General features: G+C 37.8%; 1 protein-coding gene across 1 annotated transcript; it reads right to left on the bottom strand.

The window, feature by feature from the left end:
• Window positions 1-555: 555 nt before the first annotated feature.
• hpgd (15-hydroxyprostaglandin dehydrogenase) lies at window positions 556-25,487 on the bottom strand. Its single transcript, XM_053502272.1, has 7 exons — window positions 25,338-25,487; window positions 25,104-25,227; window positions 23,424-23,530; window positions 22,584-22,680; window positions 8,003-8,079; window positions 5,202-5,365; window positions 556-1,230 (listed from the first exon to the last, which is right to left on the bottom strand). Exons 1-7 carry the CDS (start codon window positions 25,428-25,430, stop codon window positions 1,107-1,109), a joined length of 786 nt encoding a protein of 261 aa, XP_053358247.1. The 5' UTR covers window positions 25,431-25,487; the 3' UTR covers window positions 556-1,106.
• Between the last annotated feature and the right edge of the window lie 293 nt (window positions 25,488-25,780).

A 25,780-nucleotide genomic window follows, 5' to 3' on the forward strand; every position in this document is an offset into this window, starting at 1 on the left:
TGAATTTTAGAATTCGTTTGGAACTACTAATTACCTAAAGACAAAAAGACAAAAAAAAAAAAGACAAAAAAAAACAAAAAAAACTTATTTTTAGTGGGATGCTAAACTTTTTGACTCCAGTATAGTATTGGGGAAAAAGTACTGAGCAAAAGTCTTGATTCCCCCAATTCTTCATATTGTGCTTCCGGACGTTCTTACATTTATACAGTCCAATCCCGCAGCCGGTGATTAGTATACTGGGAATGCTGAGGTTAAAACAGACGGGAATGGAAATGAGGTTGCTGCTGAGGTTGTTACATAAACCAGCTATTTTTTAGATGGTATCTTTAGGCACATGTGTATTTGTTCCAAGTTCTTTAATTGAATCCACATCATTTCATTGAATCACATATGAAGAAATGAGGGAGACCAACTTATTGGCTACAGCATGATAATATGACGGCAGGTATAATAACAAACTTACAAATAAATTTGACAACTCATGTCAAGAATAATCATTTATTTATTTATTTATTTATTTATTCATTTATAAAATATATTTTTAAATATACTTATACTATAAGTATACGTAAATTTTGCTTAATATACTATCAATATTATTCACACACACACACACCTTTGTTTCTACAGTACACAGAAAAATATCACAATTTGCTAAAATTAATAAATGACAATTATAATAATTACATGGTCTGGAGCGATTATAGCAAAAGAAGCAGATAATAAATATCATAAAAGCAACTGTTTTTCTAAGGAATCTTTATAAACATGGCTCGATACACAGCAATCACACACCAGCCAGGAAGAAAAACAGACCTATTACATTTTGCTGAATGAACTTATGAACCAAAATTGTCCTGCTTCACTTTATCCTTTGTGTTAACAAACAGAAAGTTGTGAAAGCTCCTCAGACCTGATGAACTGAAACAGGAGGGACTTTCCTGATGACACGTGTCTTACGGTAAATCATCCTTTGTGTTTGTAACAGCTCAGGTCTTCAGGAATCCCGGGCACATCTGGGCTGATCCGGGAGTGTTGCGGGGACCAGTTCGGACAAGCTGCTGAATGACGGGCCCTGAGCTGAGAGCGGCTGATTTCGTGCCGGTTCAGGCTGACAGAGGCTCGTACTCGTGGAAGTGAATCCCTTTAGAGCAGGTTATCTTCATTACGGCTCCGTTGAGGCTGTCGTCTGTTATGAGGCGCATCATTCCCTCCGCGATCAGAGACGGCCTACAAACAGACACACAGGATGAAATGATAAGTCAGTTGAAGCTTAGGTGATCAGAATGCCTTAATTCTGATTACAGGATTAGATTAAAAAAAACAAACTTTAATATAAATAAAACATGAATGAAAATGAAAAATATGTGCACTACTTGTTAGATGTGTAGCTCAAATGTAATACAAGGGGTGTTCATGTCACAGAGGAACTTCTGATTGTGCAGAATAACAGAACACAGTTATGAGAGTGAAAACATTTATTTCTCCATATAATTTCCTGCTACACTAATACACTTATCCTGGTTTGTAACTTATGCTTGGATACCATCAAGGTAGAAAGTTTTTTCAGCACACCAAAGCCATGATCAGACATCATGCTTCATGTCTGAAACGCTGGCCTCCCAGGAACCCTTTTAACGTTTCCCCAAACATGTTAAAATGGGTTGGAGTGAGGTCAGGACTGTACGTGGAATCTGGGAACCTACAGTATATACAGTAGGTTAAGATGGGAATTGAGGTTTAAGTTGACGTTTAGAAAAGGAAAGATTTTAAGAAACACACTGATGTTTGCAAATTCAAAATGAGGCGAAAGGAATGAATAAGTAATGTTTAAAAAAAAAGAACCGATGCACTCGAGGCAAAAACGTTCACACAGTAAGAGCCTCATATCCTGATGGAAGCCAAGTGAAGGCTAGACCTTTGATGCTCATGACATTCTCACGGCAATGCTTTGCATGAAATAGTAGTTTTCTTAAAAAAGGGTCGAAGTGTACTTTTTTAATTCCATGGAAGAGAATTACAGGAATGGAAAAGAGCCAGGGAATACGCCAGAAACAGCATGTAACTAGATGCTTTTATGAATTTTTTTTTTAATGTTGTTTGTGCCAGGGAAAATGATAAGGGTGGAAGCTACATGAGTCTCGCTGAGGAATAAGAAAGAAAACTTGGTTATTTTGCTGTCTCTGCTTGTCCTTACGTGCTTTATTCTTCTTAAACCACAGCAAATAGCTACCAGGTACAGTTTTTAATTACTATAGTATTTACTATAGAAACTCCTTTAATGTTGTGAAAAGTTGGCTCTTGTTCTTACTACACAAACAAGCATGAATTCCTTTGCCCTATAAATGGGCAGTGGTGTCTCAGTATGTTAAGGCCCCGAGTCACTGTTCGGAAGATTGACGGTTCAAAACCCAGCTCCGCCTAATTGTCGCTATTTCGTCCTTGACCCTGTCTAAATCAGGGCCGATGTATAATAGCTGACTCTGCACTCTGACCCCAGCTTACTAACAAAGCTGGAAAATGCAAAGAATTTCTCTTTACCTGTTACAAAACACTGACACTGGATAAACTGTTACAAAACACAGATGCTGGAGACAATGTTTTTTATTATTATTACTATAATAATTATTATTATTATTAGGGGTGAGGACAGTCCCTTGAAGTGCTGTCCCTACATACATACATAGATAGAACTCATGCCACATGCAGAAGTTCACTGATCACACTTCCATTGTGGCATGTATTAGGGATGGACAGGAGGGGGAAGTATAGGAGCCAGTCTAAAAGTGAAGGTGATTGACTTTCGTTGGAGAGGATCTCCACTGCTGCCTGTCTACATCGAGGGAACGGTTGTCTAAATGGTAAAATCATACAAATACCTGGGGCTGCAGCTGGATGACAAGCCACTGAACACTGACTATCTGTTCAAGAAAGATCAGAGACAATTGTTCGTCCTGAGGACTAGGCTCTTATAATATCTGTAAAAAGTTTCTGCTGATGAATTGGCAATCGATCATCGCCAGTGTACTTTTCTATGTGGTAGTGTGGCTCAGAAGCAGAGACAACGCATTTTTGGACAAGGTGGTCAGAAGAGCTAGTTTGGAGCTGGAGTACTGGAGAGGAGGACATTAAACAAAGACCACCCACTGCACCAGTTTTTTTCAAAAGAATGTTTTCAGTGGAAGACATTTTTCGCAAAGTTGCTCAACTGACAGACTCAGGAAATTCTTTGTCCCTAGTGATATTTGGCTTTTCAACGCCACTTGACAGGGGCATGGAAATGTGGACTGGGAGATCTAGTCTTAAGGTTCTTTGGCTATATACAGTATGTTATGGTGCTATGTACATAACTCTCTTAACTTTTATCTTTAGTATTACAAATAACGTCAATACGCATAATCATATATAGTTCTTTTGATTGTGTAAAGCTGCTTTTTGACAATGTCAATTGTTAAAGGCGTTATACAAATACAATTAAATTAAATTGAATTAAATAGACTCAGACACTTTCATGCTGCTCTTTGCACAATTATTACTTTTTTCACTGTTGTCAATTTGTCATAAATACAAATGCACTGCATTTCACCTATTATTATTAGTGGTGCTATCTCTCAGGCTTATTATTCTTTTTTCTGTGTATTATTATATACAAAAGTTTGGCGTGTAACTAGTCCCTTACGGTTTGTCATAGACCCATGAATGAGGTGTTAAATCGTGCAGCTTATTTGGGAATGGGGTGCTCTGACTTTTTTAACAGGTGGGTGATAAATTGTATTAAACAATTAAACACCTCAAAAAAACGCAAGAATTTCATATTTGGATCCCATTGTCATAGAGATATGGGGGTTAGTATTTAAATATGGCCATTTATATATACTTTCTTTCAGCTGCTCCCTTCAAGGGGTCAACAGCGGATCATCTGATCCGCACACAACTTTGGTACAGGTTTTAAGTCGGATGCCCTTCCTGACAAAACCTCCCATTTTATCAGGGATTGGGATCAGCATTGCCCTGGCTGGGTAGTATGGGGGTGTGGCAACCACTGACAGGGGGCTTGAACCTGGATCCTCAGATCCCCCAACCAACAACCTACTACCTTAGCCACCGCTCCCAAGGTCATTAATATATAAACCTGTGATTTATTTATTAATATATAAACCTGTAATATTAGTGTGCAGTAGTGTAGCAGCAAAAAGCCAGATGTATTAAGTATAAGTATTGTGAAACATATTAAAATCTGTCCACGTTAGTTTTATTCTCTATAATGGGAGCAAGGCTATATAAGAATAGGCCGAGGAAACAACCTTGAGGGACTCCTTTATAATCATATATTCTGCTAGAGATGCTGGATATAATTCGTGTCCTGATGTAAGGAACTGTATGATTATGGAAGTATTCCCAGACACAACACTCCCAGCCATACAGGACATCAGGAGTTTCAACGGACAAATAGTATCAGCATGACTGGCTAAACAACAGTCTTATACCATGTGGGCCACTTCATCGTCCTTTCCTTCTTCACTGGGAGATGTAACATATACCTTTTCCCTTATCAGATTTCCCTTTATAACTTATTTTAGTGCAGTTGTGTGGAACAGACAGGGGCAATGGCATCTCAGGTGGTTGATGCTCTGGGCTGCCGACGAAAGGGTGCCTTGCAACTACAGAGTTGCCACCTTTGGGCACTAGATCAATGCCCTTAAACCTATGGCCCTATATATATATAAAATATCTAGCTAGTGTCAATATCACAGCCTGGAGAGAAGGGGTTGGGTGATCCGATGTGGCGATCAAAGAAAGGAAAAAAAATATTTTTCTATTTTCAATGGGACTTACATGTAACAGAATCTACACTGTATTGAATTCCTGTTGTACCTAACTTATTGTGCCAGTTTCACCAGAGCCTCGCCAGAAGCTATTATGAATTCTGGAAGTGTTTTCCTGTGGTTTGCAACACACCACAGACACGTTGAGTAAGAGCTTTCTAATCACGAATCACTCACCATTGTTAAAAACACGTTCCTTTGTTACATAAACAAGAGCAGTTACACTGAGATAACTTCTAATGTTCCAAAGAGAATATCATTTAATGCTGGAGGAATGCGTTTGCATGCAGGGTGTATGAAAGACAATAATGTGTAATCCGAGTAGAGTGCAGTAAACATCTTTAAAAATAGCAAGAATTTACTGTAAATACTCACTTAAGAACTCCGAACAGGTCCATCTTCTGCTTGATGTCATCTTTGTACCTGACGAATTTGCCCATGGTCTCCTCGCACTCGACGCTGAGAAGGAGCTGCGTGTCCACGAAGGCCGGACACAGGACATTGATCCTCACGCCGTAGTTGCAGTTCTCAGATGCGTCCTGCCCACGACAAAAAGTTCAGTCTGAGTGCACGCATAGCACAAAGATTGAGTCAACATTCGGGCGATTTTTCACTCTCGTGTCCAATAGATTGTGCAATCACATCTAGAGCTTTAAATCATAGATACACAGCTGATTCGATTCAATTTAATCTTTGGATCGATTTGATAGCACCAATGTTTATTGTCTGATTTGACGCAAGCAGCTATATTTCTTAAGTAAATTAATTGAAGTGTCTGATTTGCATAGTCATGCTGCACAATTTTTGTTGTTGTAAACATTACGTCTAATACAACACGGTTATCGTTTTTTCCTGCTAATCTGTGCAGTGTGCTCCACACTACAGTGGTGGTTTCGCAACAATCGACCATGAACTCCAACACGGAACAAGAAGCAACAATCTGGCCAAAACACGGAAGGTGGAAGCGATTTGCTTGTTCTGCAGAGATTGTGGTCTATTTTATAGAATTTAACATTTAAAAGTTTATCTAAATATTTCAAAAAGTGTGAATTTATTCTCAATTGAAACCTGATTCACTAAAGATTGTTTAAATCACATCTTATATAGACCAGTCATATGTTAGGACACACCTTCAAATTCCATGCTCTTTCCTGATTTTTAATTGAATGAATGTTGAAGCCGTCCAAAATGTACAATAATCTCCTTGGAACAGTTGATATTGAGAAGCATCTGCTACCCTTAAATCCTTCATAATGGCTCTAATCTGAGGTTGCTGGTTGTTAATTGGTGATTTCTGAGGCTGGTGACCCTAAATGAACTTCTCCTTTGCAGAAGAGGTAACTTTTGGTCTTGCTTTCCTGCAAAGGTCTTCATGAGAGCCAGTTTCATCATGATGCTTGATGGGATTTGCAAATGCACTTGACAATACTGTTCTTGCAAGAACTGTTCCAGAACTGCTGACCTTCATGTCTTAAAATAACAACTGATTGTTGTTGCTGTTGCTTAATTACCTAATGGAATATGTGTTTCATGGTATTTCATCAGTGTTCTTCTGGAATGTAGAAAATAAATCCAAACCTGTGTCCAAACATTTGACTTTTGTTTCAAAGTGGGATCTACTTGCATTGAAAGTCATAAATGGGGAAGTAAAGAAATGTCAGATGCACCATGATGCAGATCTGAGGCAGTTGATTGGACATGTCACTTTCAGTATAATGTTGTAGAATTGAGAATATCTTATTTCAAATGTCACAGAAACTGCATTGCAAGTGCATAGCCTTGTCGTTCGCTAGTGTGAACATAGTGTTACAATGGCTTTGGGAGGTTAATATTTAAGTATATAAGGGAAGCCAATGGTTACCGTTTAGCAATGTCAAGATTGCACTAATGATATCTTGATTTACAGTTTCCATGATGATAGCTTTGTAGATCTTTTGTGTACACCAAACAAAATTATGTTATTAGACTCAAATCTAAAAAAAAAAAAAATTAACATGAATGAAGAAGGCAGCATGGTAGCTTAGTGGTTATTAATGTCACCATGCACCTCCTGGTTTGAGGGATTGAATCTCGTCTCAGGCCTGTGGGTGGAGTTTGCATGTTCTCCTAACATGCCTTGTGGGTTTCCTCTGGTTATTCGGGTTTCCTCTGACAGTTCCGAGACATGCAGTGTAGGCAGATTTTTTTGTTTCCCTGTACAATGCCCTTAGTCCCTTGGTGTGGGCTCCTACTAGTATAAGTGCTCTAGATAATAGATGGATTGTTGAAGAAATAAACATGAGACAACATTCTACCGAGGACTGAAAGACCTAGTGTCTTAAGATTAAGGTGCAAGATATTTGTGGCTACCAGTTAAGCTTTAAATAGCAGCTTCTTGTCTGAGTGATTGCATTTGGTGGCTGAGTATGACTATTGCGTTATTAAGTTTATTTCCTGTTTCAATATTCTTTCAACCACTGGACTTCCCCTTCCATCTCAGAAGCAAGAAACCTCAACATCAAACGAGTGGCCACTTACAGAAAAAGATGCGGAAATGACAACACAAGTATAATTTCATCTAGGAACACACTCACACTCGATGGTTGGCTGCAATGGTCTATTACGTCACACCCACTGTAAGGGATAAATTACTTTGGTAAGGAAACAGAACCTGCTTGCAGCCTACCTGCATCCACACACTATGGGCAATTTGGCCAATCAGCCTATATCGCATGTTCTTTGAACTATGGGAGGAAACTAGAGTATCTGGAAGAAACCAATCATGCATAGGGGAACCAGCAAACCCTGCTCACACAGACCAGAGGCAAGATTTGTGCATTTATGTCTGGAATTTTTTTTTAAGGAACTCGAACAAAAAAAAACCTTCCATGAAGTCTACATCTTTAATGACACATTCCCTCTGACCTCCAAGGCCTCATTTAACACACTGACCTTATATAGTAATGGAGTGTTCCTTCCATTGAAGGATGGCGTCAGAGGTTCTTTTTTACGAGAAAACCGCGAGGGTTATGTCAACTAGTGTGTCAGAGTTTCGCGAAAGAACATTTGCAAAAGAACATAGTTTATATCCTCCACTTTGTTTACATTCATTCATTTGGTTGTAGATGTTTTTTTTTTTTTTCAATCAAGGTATGAGAGCTGGGTGTTGAGCAGGCGATCAGTGCCGATTTACTCACCGCGAGCGATCTGGAGAATCCGATCACGCCGTGTTTGGTGGCCGTGTAGACCGGCTGATAAGGGGAATGAAGGAATGCTGTGGGGAAGCAAACAACTTGGTCATTTATTCCTTCCAGACTTAACACAGATAGACAGCTATAAACACAGCACAGAACAACGAGTCTCCATACATGGGGAAATTAGGACTTTTTTTAATGGCAGCAAAATAAAACTTCTAAAAGTCTCTCCCACTCATTGTGAACTCATCGCGTGTCAGATATTTAATTGTGTAGTTATTTTAATTTTCCCTATTTAGGAAGAATTTTAGGACAATCTGTACAACCACATCTGTTTCTTTGCTGGTATAGGAGAACAATTAACAATATTGACGACAGTGTGATAGAGTTACTGTTTCTACCCTGAAGCTGATATATCACTTTGGATTGGTTTCTAAACAATCACTGATGAGACAAAATGCTTGTAACCAATCAGAACACGGAAGGTGGAATTTCTTAACCTCAGACACGCTTGCGAAAAGGATCCTGCTAACAGTTTTGCAATCATTCTTGTTTTCATTGCTGTATTTTAATACATTTTAAAAAATTTATTATAAGGATTAAAAGGAATTACTCGTTAAATTTTTATTTTTTATTTTTAAATGACTTAATTATATCCAAATGTGGTGTAGGCTGACACTGAGATTTCTTGTTTGACACTTAAAACTCAATCGTCACAGATATGTGCTGGCAACACCGCATCTGTCAATGCCCGATTATAAAAAAAAACAACTGCTTATACAGCAGTCCTGCTGGTGTGTGTCGACAGGGGAGGCATCAGACATCAAACTGTCATGAGTTTTTGGGATATGTCAGGTAGATATCATTATTTTTAAACTGTTATTACTTTTACTTTTTTACTTTTACTCATCAAATGCTCGTATTATTGCTTTTTTTTTGCTCATAGAATTAACCGAAAACAGCCAGAAAAATGTTATTATATGTGTCTGTGCTATTTTTTTGCCAGTTTTGGCAGTTGTCCAAGCATTTCACTGCATATCGTACTGTGTATGACTGTGTATGTGACAAATCAAATTTGAATTTGAATGTGTCCAATCTTGAATTTCTTCGCTTAGTCATGTTTGGATAGTTAGTTAAAATGAAATAAAATTCATCATATCACGTAGGTTTTTGTGAAAAAGTCAGAGATAAATATTTCACTCTATATTACACAATCCTGACCCCTATATGGTGGCACGATGGCTTATTGGTTAGCACTGGCATTACAGCCTCGGGTCAGTGTGCATAGTGTTTTGCATGTTCTCTCCGTGCTTGGTGGTTTTCCTCCCACCGTCCAAAGACATGCCGATTAGGCCAACTGGCGTTCCCAAATTGCGGTGTGTGTGAATGTGCATGGTTAAAAAAATGGGAATGAATACAATGGTCACCATTAATCTCCATGGTCCTATGGAGTTGGACTACTGAGGTTCCTGGATCGATGGACCCCTATATATATTTATGAAAACATGGTAATGCCAAAAAACAGCCCAAATAGTGTGCTAAAAAGGGCTTTTGTGCTTATGGTCTCTTTTTTAAAAAATAATTTTATTAGCATTAACTGACCTATATATTGATCCAATTTTTTTTCATCAATGTGTTGTTTTTTCTCCTGTCATGTCATTTTTCCTCCCTTATATGTGTCCCTTAAGGGCCGCCATACTCCTGACGATAATAACAATGTCAGCGTAAAGTCCTATTCCTTAAACGCCTTCTGTAAACAGACTCCTTCCATAAATGTTAAATAAACATCTCCTTAATTGCATCAAATATATATTTTTATTTATGACTTAATAAGATGTTTATATTACGGTGAAGTGACTGGAATTGAAATTCCTGTCCAATTTCTAACTACATTCTGACCGATCAGAAGAATTCAGCAGCACTGTGGATTATTCTTCACATCTTCAAGCCTTTTAGTGTGACGCTTAATCGCGTAATGTACATGATATGCAGAATTTTCTTGCACCAATTCCTGAATGAATGAATAAATAAATACGTTTCACAAGTGAATTGTTCTCATTCAAACTTCAGTTTAGTGTTACAACCTGTCCAGGATGTTCTGAACTTCTAGGATCAAGGCAAATAAAGCGACAAGTCTTCTGAATGATTCTCAGCGCCTCCGTCATGGAAAAAACTGCAGCTTCCAAGTCTGAGAAGTTTTTTTCATCCTCCCCTTTTAAAAATCCTGCCAGCTGTCGAGTGTGCTTAAACAAAAGCCGTGCTCCAGAAACATAAATTGGCTACGGATCATTTCCTGCTCTAAATAAAATAAATCATCAGGCTCAGTACCACACTTTATAGATCCACTTTTTGTTACAAACCCCAAACAGCACGTCATTTTTTTATTGTTGTTGTTTTCTACACTCTTATAAATTTCAGCTGTCTTCTAAAATTCTTTCATTTTGTCTCTGTTATCACGGCACAGTTGTGTTCTTTATCCATCACCTTCAACCTTAAGGCTCTGACATGATAAACAACTTTACGACCAGCACCAAACCTTCAATTACCGACCGGGACATGCAAAGACAGCGTTTACATTTAACCAGCTTCCTGTGAGTTCTGGATGAGTGAATGCAAACCCACTGTTGACAAGACTAATCCATGTGGGCACAATGGGAGCCTCTGTTTTCACCTGTTTTTTTTTTTTTCCTGCAAGTTTGAATGACTGCAAGCTCACTATTAGGCGGTGATTAAGTAAAACGAAAGTATGACGTACTGCCACAAAGATCTGCTGCACAGCTATTGTGTAAACGCAGGATGACAGAACCGTCACACTGCAAGGCCCCTTGGTTGCTTGAGTAGTTTTGCACTGCAGTATGAAAACAATGTTTCTAAAAACTACAAATCGTACCAATGTGTAAGTGTGCCAGGTCGAGTTCCACTTCGGGCACGAGGGGGACAGAGTACCAATCGATCACAGAGCATACAGACATTCACATACTACGGGTAATTTGGGAAAGCCACTTAGCCTAATCTGCATGTCTTTGGACTGTGGAAGGTAACTGGAGTACCCAATGGAAACCCACCAAGCACGGGAAGAACATGCAAACTCGACGTACGAAGACTCGAGGTGGGAATTGAACACTTGTTCAATTCAAGCCGCAAGGCGACAGTGCTTACCACTACGCCACAGTGCCGCCCCGTATCTATACAGCAGATTTGAAATATATCACCATCTGAATCACTAAAAACTATAAATCTGCTTACAAACTTACACGCCGCTTATGAAGCCATGACCCTGATGGACAAGAAGTACTGATTTTGTCCAGCAAAAAAATTGTGTTTCATACAAAAAAACTAAACTATTTAACAATCTAGAACTGCAGTTTAGAAAATATAAAAAAACAGCAATCTACTCATTTCGCTTACCACTTAGCAACATTAGCCTTGTAGCGTATAATTTGGCTAGTTAGGAGTGCTGCAAAAATAAAAAAAGGTTAAAAGCTGTCTTTTTAAATGCAATAATAGTGATTCATTTTAAAGACACCTTTATGAGTTTAAAACTGGTCTCATGATCAGTTTTTTTCAGAAAGCAACCGTCTTGAAGTTCTTCTTGTTTTTATGTGTGTCCAAATGGAGTGAACAGTGCATGGGCTCCCACAAAAATTTCTGATTGATTTAAAAATTCTATTATTGACCTGTAATGCACTGAACAGTCTTGCACCGCAGTGTTTGATTCAATTCCTACTGCTTGATGATCCGCCACACCTATTTCAAGGTGTAGGCTATTTGGTGTTACCTTGTACAATAAAAACTATTGCAGCCTCCACAGTTACAGAATACCATTTTAATTTGTGTCTAGGCTGAAAATTGGAAGCTTTTTATGGATAGATTTGTTATAAGTAAAGGAACAGTGGAATAGTGAACTTGTATGTTTGGAAGTTTACTGTAAGTTAAGCTATTATTCGTTCCATATACATTTCTACATAGTGAAATTCTTTTCTGTTAGGAGGCTGGCGTCAGACAGGGTTAAAGGTCTCGCTTAAGGCCCAACAGCAGCAACTTGGTGGAGCTGGGGCTTGAACCACTGACCTTCTGATCAGTAACCGAAAGCCTTAACTATACCTTTAAGCTACTACCGCCTGCTTAGGCCTAAAAAGACCACAGACAGGTTTGTACCATCAGTTACACCTAATGGCATTTAAAATGCATTTTCTGTTATACAACTCCACTTTTGAACTCCAACTCCAGAATGATGTTACGGAAGGAATTAATTCACTCGAATGAGGACGGGTTCCCTTTTGTGCCTGGATGCACTCAAGGTTAGTTCCTCTTGTCATCTGAAGGAGTTTTTCCTTGCCACTGTGAATGATAAATCTATAATATATATATTATAGTATACTATAATATCTATGATATAAATATATATATAGTTATTTGCACAAGTCTTAGGCACCTTGTGTTTTTAAGTAAACAAAATGTAATCACTGTAAATGACTTTATCATTGACAGTTAATACAAAAATGTTTCTGATTTCCAAAATTCAATGTTACAAAAAAATACTTGATGGCAGAAAAAAGCAGTAAATTATTCAGTATTAATAACCACCAAAAAAAAGCTTTTTTAAATTTATATTCACAATGTTTTCTGCTTTGCAACAATGTCCATGTTAAAAGTATCACACAAATACATTTTGTTTGAAATTAATCAAATTGAATGGTGTGTGTAAGTAGCAGATTTAGGAGATTTTAGGTGATGAGTGAAAACCATAGTACCTAAAAAAAAGACTAGACGTGGTAAGAACCTGCTTGAAAACAGGGACTTTTTAAATAAAATGTTCAAATTTTATAGGTATAACTTATAAAAACCTTTTTTTTTTTTAAGACGATTTAAACATCATGATTTGAACATCACAAAGGTTGAAGGGTCGCTATGCTGAAAGCAAAGATTTGAAACTTATTAACATAAATCAGAGATAAGCATTAATTTTACACGGTATAGTAGCCTGACTTTACTGAATCCCTCATGCAGTCATACTATGGTGTGTGTATGTGTGTATGTGTGTGTATGTGTGTGTATGCATGTGTGCGTGTAGATTGCAGTGTTTGTCAAACTGAAAACCAATCCACCCATTTTATCTATCACGAGCTTCAATCGCAGCACTGGCCCATGAGCAGTATCAGTCTCAGCCATCTGAAGGCTATTTGCTCGTGTTTGAACGTGCCTGAAGCATGTTTAGAGGGACTGTTGTGTTTTGTGTAACTGTTTCGGGTAGAAACATCTAAAAAACAACCAGAGGTTCATCTTAACATGGAAGGAATGCAATTTGTGTTTAAGTGCTTTAGCTATGTTTATGAGCTGTCTGTATGCATATGTGTGCATGTGTGTGTGTGTGCGTGTATGAAAATCATAAGTAAACATGCAAACGGGAACTTCAGTGTCACACAATCACACACTTCTGCTTTTGTTTGGAAACGTGGCGTACGCTTTAGCGCTGAGCGAACTGCTCAGACAGGCGCTTATTTACTGCTCTGAACACAATTTTTTATTCCTGTTACAGATGTTACTTAATCACATCCAGATATCTGTTCCAGCTGAACATGCACTCATTTAGCTCCACAATGAATTCCATACACATTATTTTCCTTGCATGTCATCTAATCTATACGGCTATGTAATTAAAGTGTGTGAGCTTGCTTAAGTACTGTATGAGTGGTTCTTCCAGCTCCAAACTAAAACATGCCTAATGGACGCCGACTGATTTGCTTTTATTTCTTTCCATGTTGACTATTAGGACTCCCTCTACGTGGAAATATGTTAGTCGACCTTGGAACATCCATCGTTATTACAAAAAGCAGCTGTAAGAGCTTGTGTGAGCCAAAATAAGGCAATGCATCATATCTTATACTGATTACTTCAAGAAGTCAAAAACAATATGGCTAAAAGGGTAGATTCATTACTTTAATTGTTGAAATTTTTCATTTGGATGGAGATCAGTTCTTAACCCATAAGAACCCAGACCCATTTCTCATTTAAGGGGAAATTTTTGGGGATATACAGTAACGCAGACCAGACAGACCACATGAAACACATTTTAAAATATGTTACAACATTTTCGCTGACAATTTTAGGGTTAAAAGCCCTTGGGACTTATGTCACGATGACATTTTCTTAATTTGTTTGATATTAATTTGTTCAAGACATGCAGTCAGAACAGGTCAAATATGTTTTTAAACCATGTAAAATTGTTAAATGGGATGAAACTTACATTCAGTAACAGAAAACAATCTTTTAAACTAGTTAATCTAGTTAATTGAAGTCAAATCATGATTAATCACAAATGTAAAATACTCAGATTTACTTGTATTATAAACGTGCATTGTTGGAATAAAGAAATGCTTTACAAACTGGTTGAAGAAAACATATAAAATCTCAAAGATTAACACTTAATAAATGTTAAATTAAAATCTCTCAAATGGGACCAGCACAGCACGGCAGGGCTTCTCAGATCCTAAAATCAACAATCCAGAGCCTTAGCCGCCTGAGGCACTACCTTTCAAGTTCTTTTGGTTTAGTTTTATCCAAACTTCCACCTAGAAGCTTTTGATAATTGAACTTGCCATTCAGCAAACCTGGGGATGTTTTTTCAGTCATCTAATTATTCGCATTAGACATGCCATTATTACACACAGACAGGTAACCGTGCTGCGATTATGGGAAGCCATTCGGGGCAAACGTGGTCATATGTTTAATTTGCATTTAAAAACAGTACTGCATTAAAATTTCTAGATTAATCACATGCATTAACGTATTTATATTGACAGCCATAATTTAAACATTAGCTAACTCTATCACATTTGTAACTTAGCACACCACCATTTTGGAAGGAACATGGATGTTAAGTAACTTTCCAGGTCATTTAAAGCGTTTGTGCGACCTGTGCTCACGTGGGATCTTATGGGCTACGTCATGTTTTTTTCTGTTTTTTTTTTCTTATGCCTTGTTCAAACTGTAGGCAAAATGGATTCCTTTTAAAAACTAATCTTTAGAACAGAGTATCCACACTCTTATTTGAAAGTGATCAGATCAGATTTGGCTCTGTCCAGACTGGTGGCCCAAATCTGCATTGGCTGCTGTGGTAATGGTGGTAATTTGGTTGAATCTGATTTCCATCCCTGTATGTGGTTTAAATCAGATCCACTCTTCAGACTACATAAAAACAATCTGACTGCAAAGTGATTCCAATCTGGATATGGCAAAAAATCTGATTTGGGCTAGCAGTAGGGCTGGACGATAACTGGACCAATTACATAATTTATGCAATTTATTATAGGATAGCAATGTGAATAGGATGGCAATGTGTAACTGGTAGTCTGCCAGGCCAGATGTTAAGCATTGATTAGAACGTTTGGTATAGTTCATCAACAAATGTGGCCAAGAACTTTCTTTGAAATTCAATCTGAACATTAAAATGTTTATTAGATTTTATTCAACAACACTAAGATAACTGTATACAGTAATTTGTCTCGAGCAGCTTCTGTTTCATCTTTTAAGAAGAATAAACTACTAACGTATTTAATAAATACTGAAATGCCATGTTGTCGATTGTCTTGTACAAAGTAATATTTTTTTTCTGCTGCTCCACATTCCAGTCCAGTACAGTAGGTGGTGGTATTCCACCCACCGTTTATTTAGTCGAAAGAATCAAAAAGAAGAAAATACAGTATAGTACCTATCCTACATACACTACCGTTCAAAAGTTTTAGAACACTTTCTAACTCCATGATGGTTCCTGATTTTTATTTCTTTCTACATTGTAAAAAATGCTGAAGGCGTCCAAAAAATGCCTAAATCTCCTTTGAACAGTTAATGGTGAGATGTTTCTGCAACTTCTGCTCTGTAAAGACTTCATACCGCCTCTAATCTGAGGTGCTGTTAATTGGTCATTTTTTAGGCTGATAACTCTAAATGAACTTCTCGTCTGCGGCAGAGGTAGGTTTTGGTCTCGCCCTTCTGGGATGGCCTTCATGAGAGACAGTTTCATTATGGTGCTTGACGGATTTTGCAAATGCACTTGACGATACTGTTCTTGCAAGAACTATTACAGAAAGTCTGACCTCTGTGTCTTAAAATAACAACTAACTGTTGTTTTTCTTGTTGTTACGTAATTACTTACGTAATCCCATATGTGTTATTGTATAGTTTTGAAATCCTCAGTATTGTTGTAGAATGTAGAAAATAAATCACTAAACAGAAACAAAGAAATTTGCAACAGACCCCAAACTTTTGAACGGTAGTGTACAAATGAGTTCCATTCAGACAGCTTGTTCGTAAGTCCAACTTGTTTGTAAGTTCAACAAACACTGTCTATGTACTATGATATTAACACAATTGGCTATACACAGTAAAAAACGAATATGTTCCATGAGTCATGTTAAAAGAACGAGCAATGTTTTCTCAATTATTTTCACTTTTGTCCTCATTATTGCTTTGTGCTTTTTAGCAGTCCCAGCTTTATAAAGCTTCATAAAGCTTTGTTGTTGTTGTTTTCAAGCAGAAAAAAACAACAACACCATAATGATAAATGTTAAATGATCTTTTATCTATTTAAGTTAAGTAATAGTAATAGAGAAATAAAAAACAGAAATCAAACTGTTAACTGTAACTCTGCTTCCTTATACTGTACCACATGATGTTGATTTATTTCCCAAAACATGACTTTAAGTGGTTTACGACTCGTTTAACGTCATTTAGTTTACTAACATTGTGCAAATCACACGGTGTGACATAAAGGCTGACGAAATCGACAACTTCCTTTGTACACTTTCTTCCCACAGATGATACAAATCACTTGACGTAAACAAAAGCCTGACCTGACCTGTATATGTTCTGATTCAGAAACAGACTGCAATTAATATATAATTACATTATAAACACCATGGTTTGAGTTTAATTGCACAAAATCATTCAAGAGGCAGCTAAAGAAAACAAGCTGATGGAATGATTAAGACATGGACGACATGCTCTGACATGAACTAATCTCTGGTTAATCATCTTACTAGAATTAATTAACAGAGGTGGAAAAGATGACGCGTAAACTGCTCTTCTTCAGCTTCTTCTTTAACACCTTTTGTCCTTCTCTGCTGTTGTTTGTGTACAGTATGTGAGGCCTGCTGCTGTCAGCACTCTAGCAGACAAAAAATGTTGAGGAAACAGCCCAATACAAACACACACACACGCACATGCACACGCGTGCGCGCTGTCTGCAGTAAGCTAAAGTTCAAACTGTCCCTGCATTCCTGGATCCTCAATCCTACATGAAGTTGTTCGAGCCAAAACTGAGCCAGAGGATTAGGAGCAGAACTCATATTCATCACTCATCAGGTCTTAACAGTTCTACTCCTACGCCTACTACTACTACTACACACACACACACACACACACACACACACACACACACACACACACACACACACACACAAACGCTTCTTAAAAGAGATTTGTCTTGAAACTCTTAACCAAGAATGTGTAATATACACTTAAACCACTCTATAACAAACAACTGTCTTTTGATTTGCATTGTATTAATTGGTATTAGAATTTAACAAAAACAAACAAACAAACAACAACAAAAAAAATGCATGTATCTGTATAGGGCTGTTCAAATCAAACCAGGACTTTACTAGTGCTTGGATACCATCATGTTTTTTTTTTTCTTTCAGTATGCCGTAGCTGTGATCAGACTGCCTGCTTTATATCTGAAACGCTGGCCTCCCAGGAACTTCTTTAATGCCCCAAACGTGAAGAAATAGCTTATAGCGAAGTCAGGACTATATAGGGCAGCCTTCACTAACAGGCGAGAAGCCATCCCATACGGATCCGGACCACTGATGTATCCATTATAGATCAGTGACCCGGACCTACAGCCAAAACGTCAACGTTAAGGTTATGATTTAAAAAACTGTCGGGACGCTTCTATTTCAACCAGCGCAGCTGTATGATTATATGGTAGTGGAAACGCACAGGCCAATTGCATGCAAGCTAAGCATACCACGTGATACCACTCAGCCTATCAAGTCTGATAAACATTGCAAGTCTACAGCGCAGACAGATGAGAGTGTTAAGCAGCAAGTTTCACATTAAAAGAGATGGTAAAAAAAGAAAAGAAAGATAGCCATACATGAAACAGAGACACAGGCGACTGCGAAACAGGCGAGAAAGACGGAGAAAGAGAGAGAAACCGACGAGTGAGGCAGAAAAAAAGAGAAAAAAACGAGTGAGACGGAGAAATAGAGAAACAGGCGAGTGAGACGGAGAAATAGAGAAACAGGCGAGTGAGACGGAGAAAGAGAGAAACAGGCGAGTGAGACGGAGAAAGAGAGAAACAGGCGAGTGAGACGGAGAAAGAGAGAAACAGAGAAACAGACAGTTTATACAATTTATAATAAAAAGTTAAATATATAAGCTATTACACTAACTTGTTAGACATTATGATCTTCCGGACTTTTGCTTCAAAAAAACTTTTCTGAATGGACCTTTTTAAACTTTAGTTGAATACCCCTGGTATAGGGGATGTGGCACTCCCAGTTCCTCACCGAATGGAAACGACTGCTGTGGGATCCAAGCCACCGCGGCCGGGATCAGCATTCTTTAAAACGTTTGCACTGTCCAAATGTTTTACTGCGGCTAAGAATCTCATCACTATACTGTGCCTGAAGTCTTCTGTAAAGGCCAATCGCTTTTAGGCCTTCATTCATCAGATCTTGGTCTGACATGATCACACCTCATATAAACAACTGAGATTTAATTTATAGATTTAAGGAAAACTTCATTTTCTTTCCTTAAACATGATTTTGCAGCACTTTTTAAATATCGCATTAATGTGAAATCCAGCGTAGAAGTGGTGGGGATATGCAGGAATGTCCCAGAATGCAAAGCAGCTCTACATGTGAAGCTGATCTGTCTGAACAGAGTGCAGAGATAAGGAAGTGAGAAGCTGAAAGATGGATAGTTTCAAGGGATTGACAATTAGCCAGCAGCTCCAGTGTGCTTGCGTGGGTTTGGAAGCTAGATATACTGTAACAATTAGCATAATTTACCTCAATTTACCACACTTAATGATTTTCTTTATAAATATGAAGGAACTGCATTTTTATTTGATTAAAAAGGCAAAAGTCTTTAGCTAGCATTTTTGGATACAAGCTCTCATCATATGATGTTAGCGATTTTGTGGTATTTTAACGCGAGGTCACTAAATCGCTTGCTAGCATTAGAATTACTGTATATCAAAATTGTTTTTCTCAGTTTTGTCAGTGTTTTCCTTCATATTTCTGATTCTGGAAAAGTTACCTAGCATCAGGTCAAGCTAATTAAGAGTTAATGCTAGCAGTTTGAGCATCTCCACCCATAGGAAATTGGCTGCGTTCTGTACTACAGTGTACTAGCGTAAACTACAGTATATACCAGAATATACCACAGTGTTACTGTGGTACTTTAAACATTACCATGGTGGATACCAATGTTCCAGGGTAGGTACTGTGGCACTTCAATGGGTACCATGGTAAACAATAAAAATAAATAATTAGTATCATTAATCACAGAGATAACCTAAAAAATGTATACATACTACAGGAAAAGAAAAATAGTATGGGGTTTGTTATATTAATATTAGATGATATAATTACTAATATAATAACTATTTTATTTATACAAATACAACAATGGGACGATTTCTTGTGGAAAACCGTGGTGCTAAGCCTTTACCACCTGAGCATTGTAACGTTATCATTTCTGTGGCAAACTGCTAGCTATCATCTCCGCACACAAATTGTACATCTGTAACTGTTATTAGCGAACATCCCGCTACATATATGCTAGCTCAGCTCCTCTCTGTCCCAGCTGCGCCGATCTGTCACAGAGTTCAGAGAAGCGTTCAGATCGGATTTCAGCTCTGACCCACCACTTTAGGAGAATGATTTTTGGCGCGAGTCCCGCTGACATAGAAAAGCCACTTTGTTCTTATTATTTTCCTGAAGGTCTAAGGAAGAATGTTGGACTTGGCTGAGTCAGTATGTGGAAAGGGAAGTTAAAGGCTAAAGAGATAGGGACTGTATCAGTTCTTTATGTTGCGTAAAACAAATAAAAACATTTCGTGAGAAAGGTTTAAGGTAAATGGAAATTATAATGACTTTGCTGGAGCTGTTTTCAGCGGATTTCGGGTTGCAAAGAGTTAGTCTTTAATTTTGGAAAAATTACCCACAAAAATTTCTGTAAAATTCATACACTGTAAATCATAATTGAGCTTGGTGCCATTTTGAAGCTCAAAACAAGGCTAGCTTGCTATCTTAAACTAAACATGTTATAACATGATGATTGGTTTAAAGACCTGCTGTAAGTTTAGCTGTAAGCATAACTTTTGTACGCTCTCTAAACTCCGCCTTCCTTTGTACCTTCAGTATTTTGTTAAATCTGTCCTGCAGTTTTCTTTAGCCGGCTCCGGCTTACGTGACATGACGTTTAAAAAAAAAATTCACCTCGCATAACCTTGGCTGTTGATCCGTCATTTATTTGGCATTACAGCCCTTTATGTACACCAGACATGAGAAAAATAAATAAAAAATAAAAAAAGCAAGGTCTATTGTCTCCCGTTCAGCTTTTGCACTACATGATAAAGTAGCAGCGCAAAGTACCACGTCTGTCCCTACTAAGACTGAAAGCACATTTTATTTGCTTAGGCGTCACCACAAAGAGCAAACAGGATTGATGTGTAGGAGTCATGCTAAAAGGCCAGAGCGACTGTGTGGCCAATACGCTATAAACAAAGTGCAAAGTCGACATCTTTTTCTCTTCACTTAGTGGGAAATATTTGTCCTGATCATCTGTCGTGACATTAAGAGCTGATGCTTGACAAGCCTGAGCGATTATTTCCTGTGTTTGTCTGCTGAGATGGTAGTTTTACACTAGTGTGTGGTACAAAGTCTGGTGCACGTCTGGAGTCCAAGGGGGAAACCCTTCACATACATGGAAGTCATAGAATAGAATAGTGGAAGAAGTACCACTATGTACTTTGGTAACTTAACACTATAAATCAAACAGTTAGCTCTTTATATATTTTTGTATCCTTCTCTAAGGGGTGTTCAGGTCAATAGTATAGTACAAGCATTTTAAAAAAGGCCATACATCTGTGAATGACAATCCTGGACGAGGTGGAGTCGTTCCTCTGTAGTAAAATGCCTGTACCTTGAAAATCAACTTGCAGTAAAGACGCATGTGTCTGTGGGAACTGTACACACAATCATGACCTTGACCTGACCTTGCTCTAAGTAATTTCAATTTAATTCAGGATTATTTTCACAGTGCTTTTAACAATGGATACTGCCGCAAAGCTGATTTACAGAATTCAAAATAATGTAAATAAATGTAGAAAATGTGAGAAAACATCTATAGAGGATAATTGGCAGATTGTCCCTGGTGAGCAGGCCGATGGAGACGTGGCAAGGAGAAACTTCCTGAGATCGGACCCAACAGGGAACCCATCCTTATCTGGGTGATATCACATAGCAGAGACTGATTTGGGGTCAGATTGAGTATTAGGAGTCTGGAAGTTCAGTACATGGGAGAGGTGTTTAAGTTAATCTGGAGTCGAATTCCAGTGTTGGAGGCTCAAGTACAAAACTGTTTGTAGGAATTTTAGTCTCAAACTATTAAGCAGTCACAAGCAATCAGAGAAAACAAAAACTGCCTGATTCAGCTGAATCCAAGATTATCTTCATGGTCAAGTGGAATGACATTTCCACATGGTTAAGTCCTGGGAGGCCAGTCTGATCATGGCTCCAGGATACTGAGAAAACCTTTTACCTTGATGGTGTCCAAGCACTAGTGAAACACTGGGATAAGTGTATTAGTGTAGCAGGGGATTACTGTATATAGAGAAATAACAGGAGGTTCTACTCTCAGAACTGTGTTCTGTTATTCTGCACAATCAAAAGTCCCAGTTGAACTTGAACGCCATGTATTAATGCGTCCGTTCCAAAATTTTACCGTTTCTATGGTAGCAGTTTTCCCAGGATGGGGAAGAAAATAACATATATGTGAAAATGTTAATTTTCTCATAAATTTTTTTTTTCGTTCTTTTTAATATATTTAATTTTAAAAAGTAGTGAATCGACTAGTTTTTATTACATTTAATGGCATAAGCGTAATCATTTTAAATAAAAATCAGTGCTGTATCGGGGTTCGATCCTAAGCTCGGGTGAGTTCACAGTGTTCTAGTAAATAGTGTAATAGTGTATGAATTAAATCATGTTGGTTGTAAGGAGAGAAACCGTGGTACAACACGTCAGTTTGTTCACATGAACTCAATGTACACATTCACATTAAATAAACATAATCAGCCTTTTTTCACCAGAATAGAGAAAGACAAAAATAAAATTGCCCAGAAGCAGGAACTTGTTTGTAGCTGCGATAAAGTAAGTGAAAACAGGAACTACAATGTTTCATACTGTAGATAACTGATCTAGTGGGATTGCTGCTGTTTAAGATGAATAAAACACACAAATTGCACTGGCTTTGGAAAATAGGCAGTTTTTACATGAGATGACATTACCTGCCATGGAGGAGACATTAACGACGACACCTCCGCCCTTGCCGTACTCTTTACTCATGTGCTCCAGAGCTAAATATGTGCCCTTAATGACAGAAGTCTGAAAAAAAAAATTATGAAAAAACACACATATGCATATTATTACATCAGGCTTTTCATTCCACAAATATCAATATTTAACACCGCACCATTTTTCATTTAACCTCTAGTTCTCTTTGGATAGTAATTAAGTAATTATTAATGCTCATAATACAGTATTTAGTTAAAGATTTCATCAGAGCGTTTAAAGATAACGCAGAGCGGCATGCCAACTCAAATATTTTTCATGTTACCAAAGTCCAGCGCAACTCAAAAACACCATCTTCTCTAGCTGTTCTATAAACCTGTTAGCCGAGTACTAAGTGTTATCCACTAAAGCAAGAGACATTATGCTTTTAATTAGTTACTAAGCACTGACATTGGTGACTCCTTCCATAAATCTGAAATTACTGTTAAATCTCCTTACAGATGTCTACGAAGTACAACATCAGTGTTGGTTAAATATGTTTATTGCTAATAATAGATTATATTCAGAAGATGAATTAACATCTCCAGATTAGATACATTTATCAGCCATGTGAAATAAGACAACGTTTAGAACAACACATGGACCTGCGCAGCTGCTGTGTTGAGCTGTGAAACGTGAGCGTGGCAACACAGGTGTGTTTGCTTTTTGACTGTAATTCATCTACAATACTAGACGACAGGTGCCGGCTTTTGTGCCCTCAAGCAGCGTGCGTGTGTTCTTGTGTAGTGATCAGTCCTGCGCTGTATAAACTGCCAGGCAAAAGGGTGTGTCCTCACCAGGTTCACCTCGATGGTCTTCTCCCAGTTCTTCTCATTGTTGATTCCAGCATTGTTGATGACGATATCTAGTTTTCCAAATCGTTCCACTGTGCTTTTGAACGCCTCTGAAGCAAAAAATGTAAAACAAATAATACAATTATAAATAAATTAATCAGTGTGACAGTAAGCATGATTAAGATGCACTTTTGGGCCATGGTAGTATTCTGTCTTAAGGACTTCATTTTTTAAGAAGGTGAGCGAACTGTGGCTTTCAAGCCTTTGAAAAGGTTTCTTTTTTAAAGTGGTTTAACTTAACCTTTTGTTTTTTGCAGTGGGATTTTAAACTTATTAACACTGATCTTTGTATCTTTAAAAGTCACATCCAATTCTGAATAGATAGATAGATAGATAGATAGATAGATAGATAGATAGATAGATAGATAGATAGATAGATAGATATGACAGAAATTATTCATACATCATTTGTACTTTGAGGCAAATCTCAAAGAGACAGAAAGTGAAACTTATGTAAAAAGAGAAATATTACATGAAAACAGGGACAAAACAAATACTCAATACTAAGATAATACATTTTAAAGAGTAAAATTACTTTAAAATAAGGCATTTATCCCTAGTATATCTTTACACATTTTATGATGCACTCATTAACAAGTCAACTAATTTTACACAGTTTTAACAATTTAGAATATTTTTTCTGTATACTTTAATAACTTTTAAATATGTTATTTTAGTTTTATGGTTTGTCTCATATATTTTCTTCTTTTACTTTATAAGACTTTGTGATGTGCCTTAAATACAAAGTGAAGTGCAAATAATAATAACACCACCACCGCCAACAAGAACAACAACAACTATAATAATAATAATAATAATAATAATACTTTATTTTATAAAGTACAGTCTTTCATTACTTCACTATTTCATCAACAAGCCCAACAGATATGCATAGTCACTACAACCAGACCAAAACAAGGATCACGTCTCTGAAAACCACACAGGCAGGAAAAAAAAAAACAGTGTAAAGCTGAAGATCTCTCATCTTTCTTATGCAATGAACATTCCAGGGTTTTGCCCTGAGGTGCTCTGGAGATCTGTAACGTGAGCTGGTTCAGCTCCGAACAATCACACCTTGTTACAATCTGCACAGCAGCGCAGGTGATCAAGGGCTTACAGAGACGCAGCCTTACAGACAGAGAACCAGGGAGGGTTTAAGTTTAGGCCGTGGCAAATCAGAAAGGATAAGATGTTACAGGCAGAGAGAGAGAGAGAGAGTGTGTGTGTGTGTGTGTGTGTGTGTGAGAGAGAGAGAGAGAGAGAGAGAGCTGCCGGCAATAAAAGACCATCTAAACTACAGAAGAACCGCATGCCAGGGAAAAGAAATAAAATTGTGCCAAAGGGTTCGGAGTGATTCACAAAACAAACAATAAGAAGTATGCAAGTGACAAAACAAAGTGCATAAGTAAAGAAGCAAAATGCACCAGTGAAAAACAAAATGCACCAGTGATAAATCAAAGCGCACAAGTAAAGACAAAACTAAGTGTATACGTAAATAAATAAATAAATAAAGTGCAAAAGTAAAACACAACTGCACAAATAGTAACGCAAAGCGCACAAGTGAAGCGCAAAGAGGAAATAAACTGCACAAGTTACTAAACAACGCGACTTTGTTAAACTTACCTTTCAGCCTTCCTCCGTCCGTCACGTCACATTGTATAAAAATACAGTTGTCTTGTCCGTACTGCTCATCTAACTCTTTCTTACACTCCTCTCCCACCGCCTGGTTCAGGTCCACCAGCGCAACCTGGACACACACACACACACACACACAGTGTCGGATACATTAAACAGACAGATATCTTACAGAGACACAGAGAGAGAGAGAGGATAAGTAGAATATGAAGCTGTTAGAACCTTGGCATGGTTCTCCAGCAGGCTCTCGGCTGCAGCTCTCCCGATGCCCTGCACTCCTCCGGTCACCAGAGCCACTCTCCCGCGCAGCGCCATTTACTGCCGCTGCGAGCCTCGCGCCGCCGCGCGCGCGCCTTAAGTAGCCGCCAGAGCCCGACTCGAGATTCGAATCCTTCTGAAGGAATCGGTTCTTTATCTTAACAGATTCTCTGGAAGTAAATCGTCAGAAGAATCGACTCTTCAAACACGGATGGAAGCAGAAGTGCCTCTGTTTGTCTTTTAAAAACATATTCTGCTTTTCTTTTCCCCTTAAATATTACACGAATTACTGTAACTTGAAAATGATTATACGTGTGTATACACGCTGATTAAAATATTAGTTTTTTTTATATTATTTTAAATTAGTTTTTACTTATAATAATTTGAAAACCATGACAAGCCCCTAT

The sequence above is a fragment of the Clarias gariepinus genome, chromosome 8 (assembly GCF_024256425.1).
Source record: "Clarias gariepinus isolate MV-2021 ecotype Netherlands chromosome 8, CGAR_prim_01v2, whole genome shotgun sequence".
NCBI classification, from domain to species: domain Eukaryota; kingdom Metazoa; phylum Chordata; class Actinopteri; order Siluriformes; family Clariidae; genus Clarias; species Clarias gariepinus.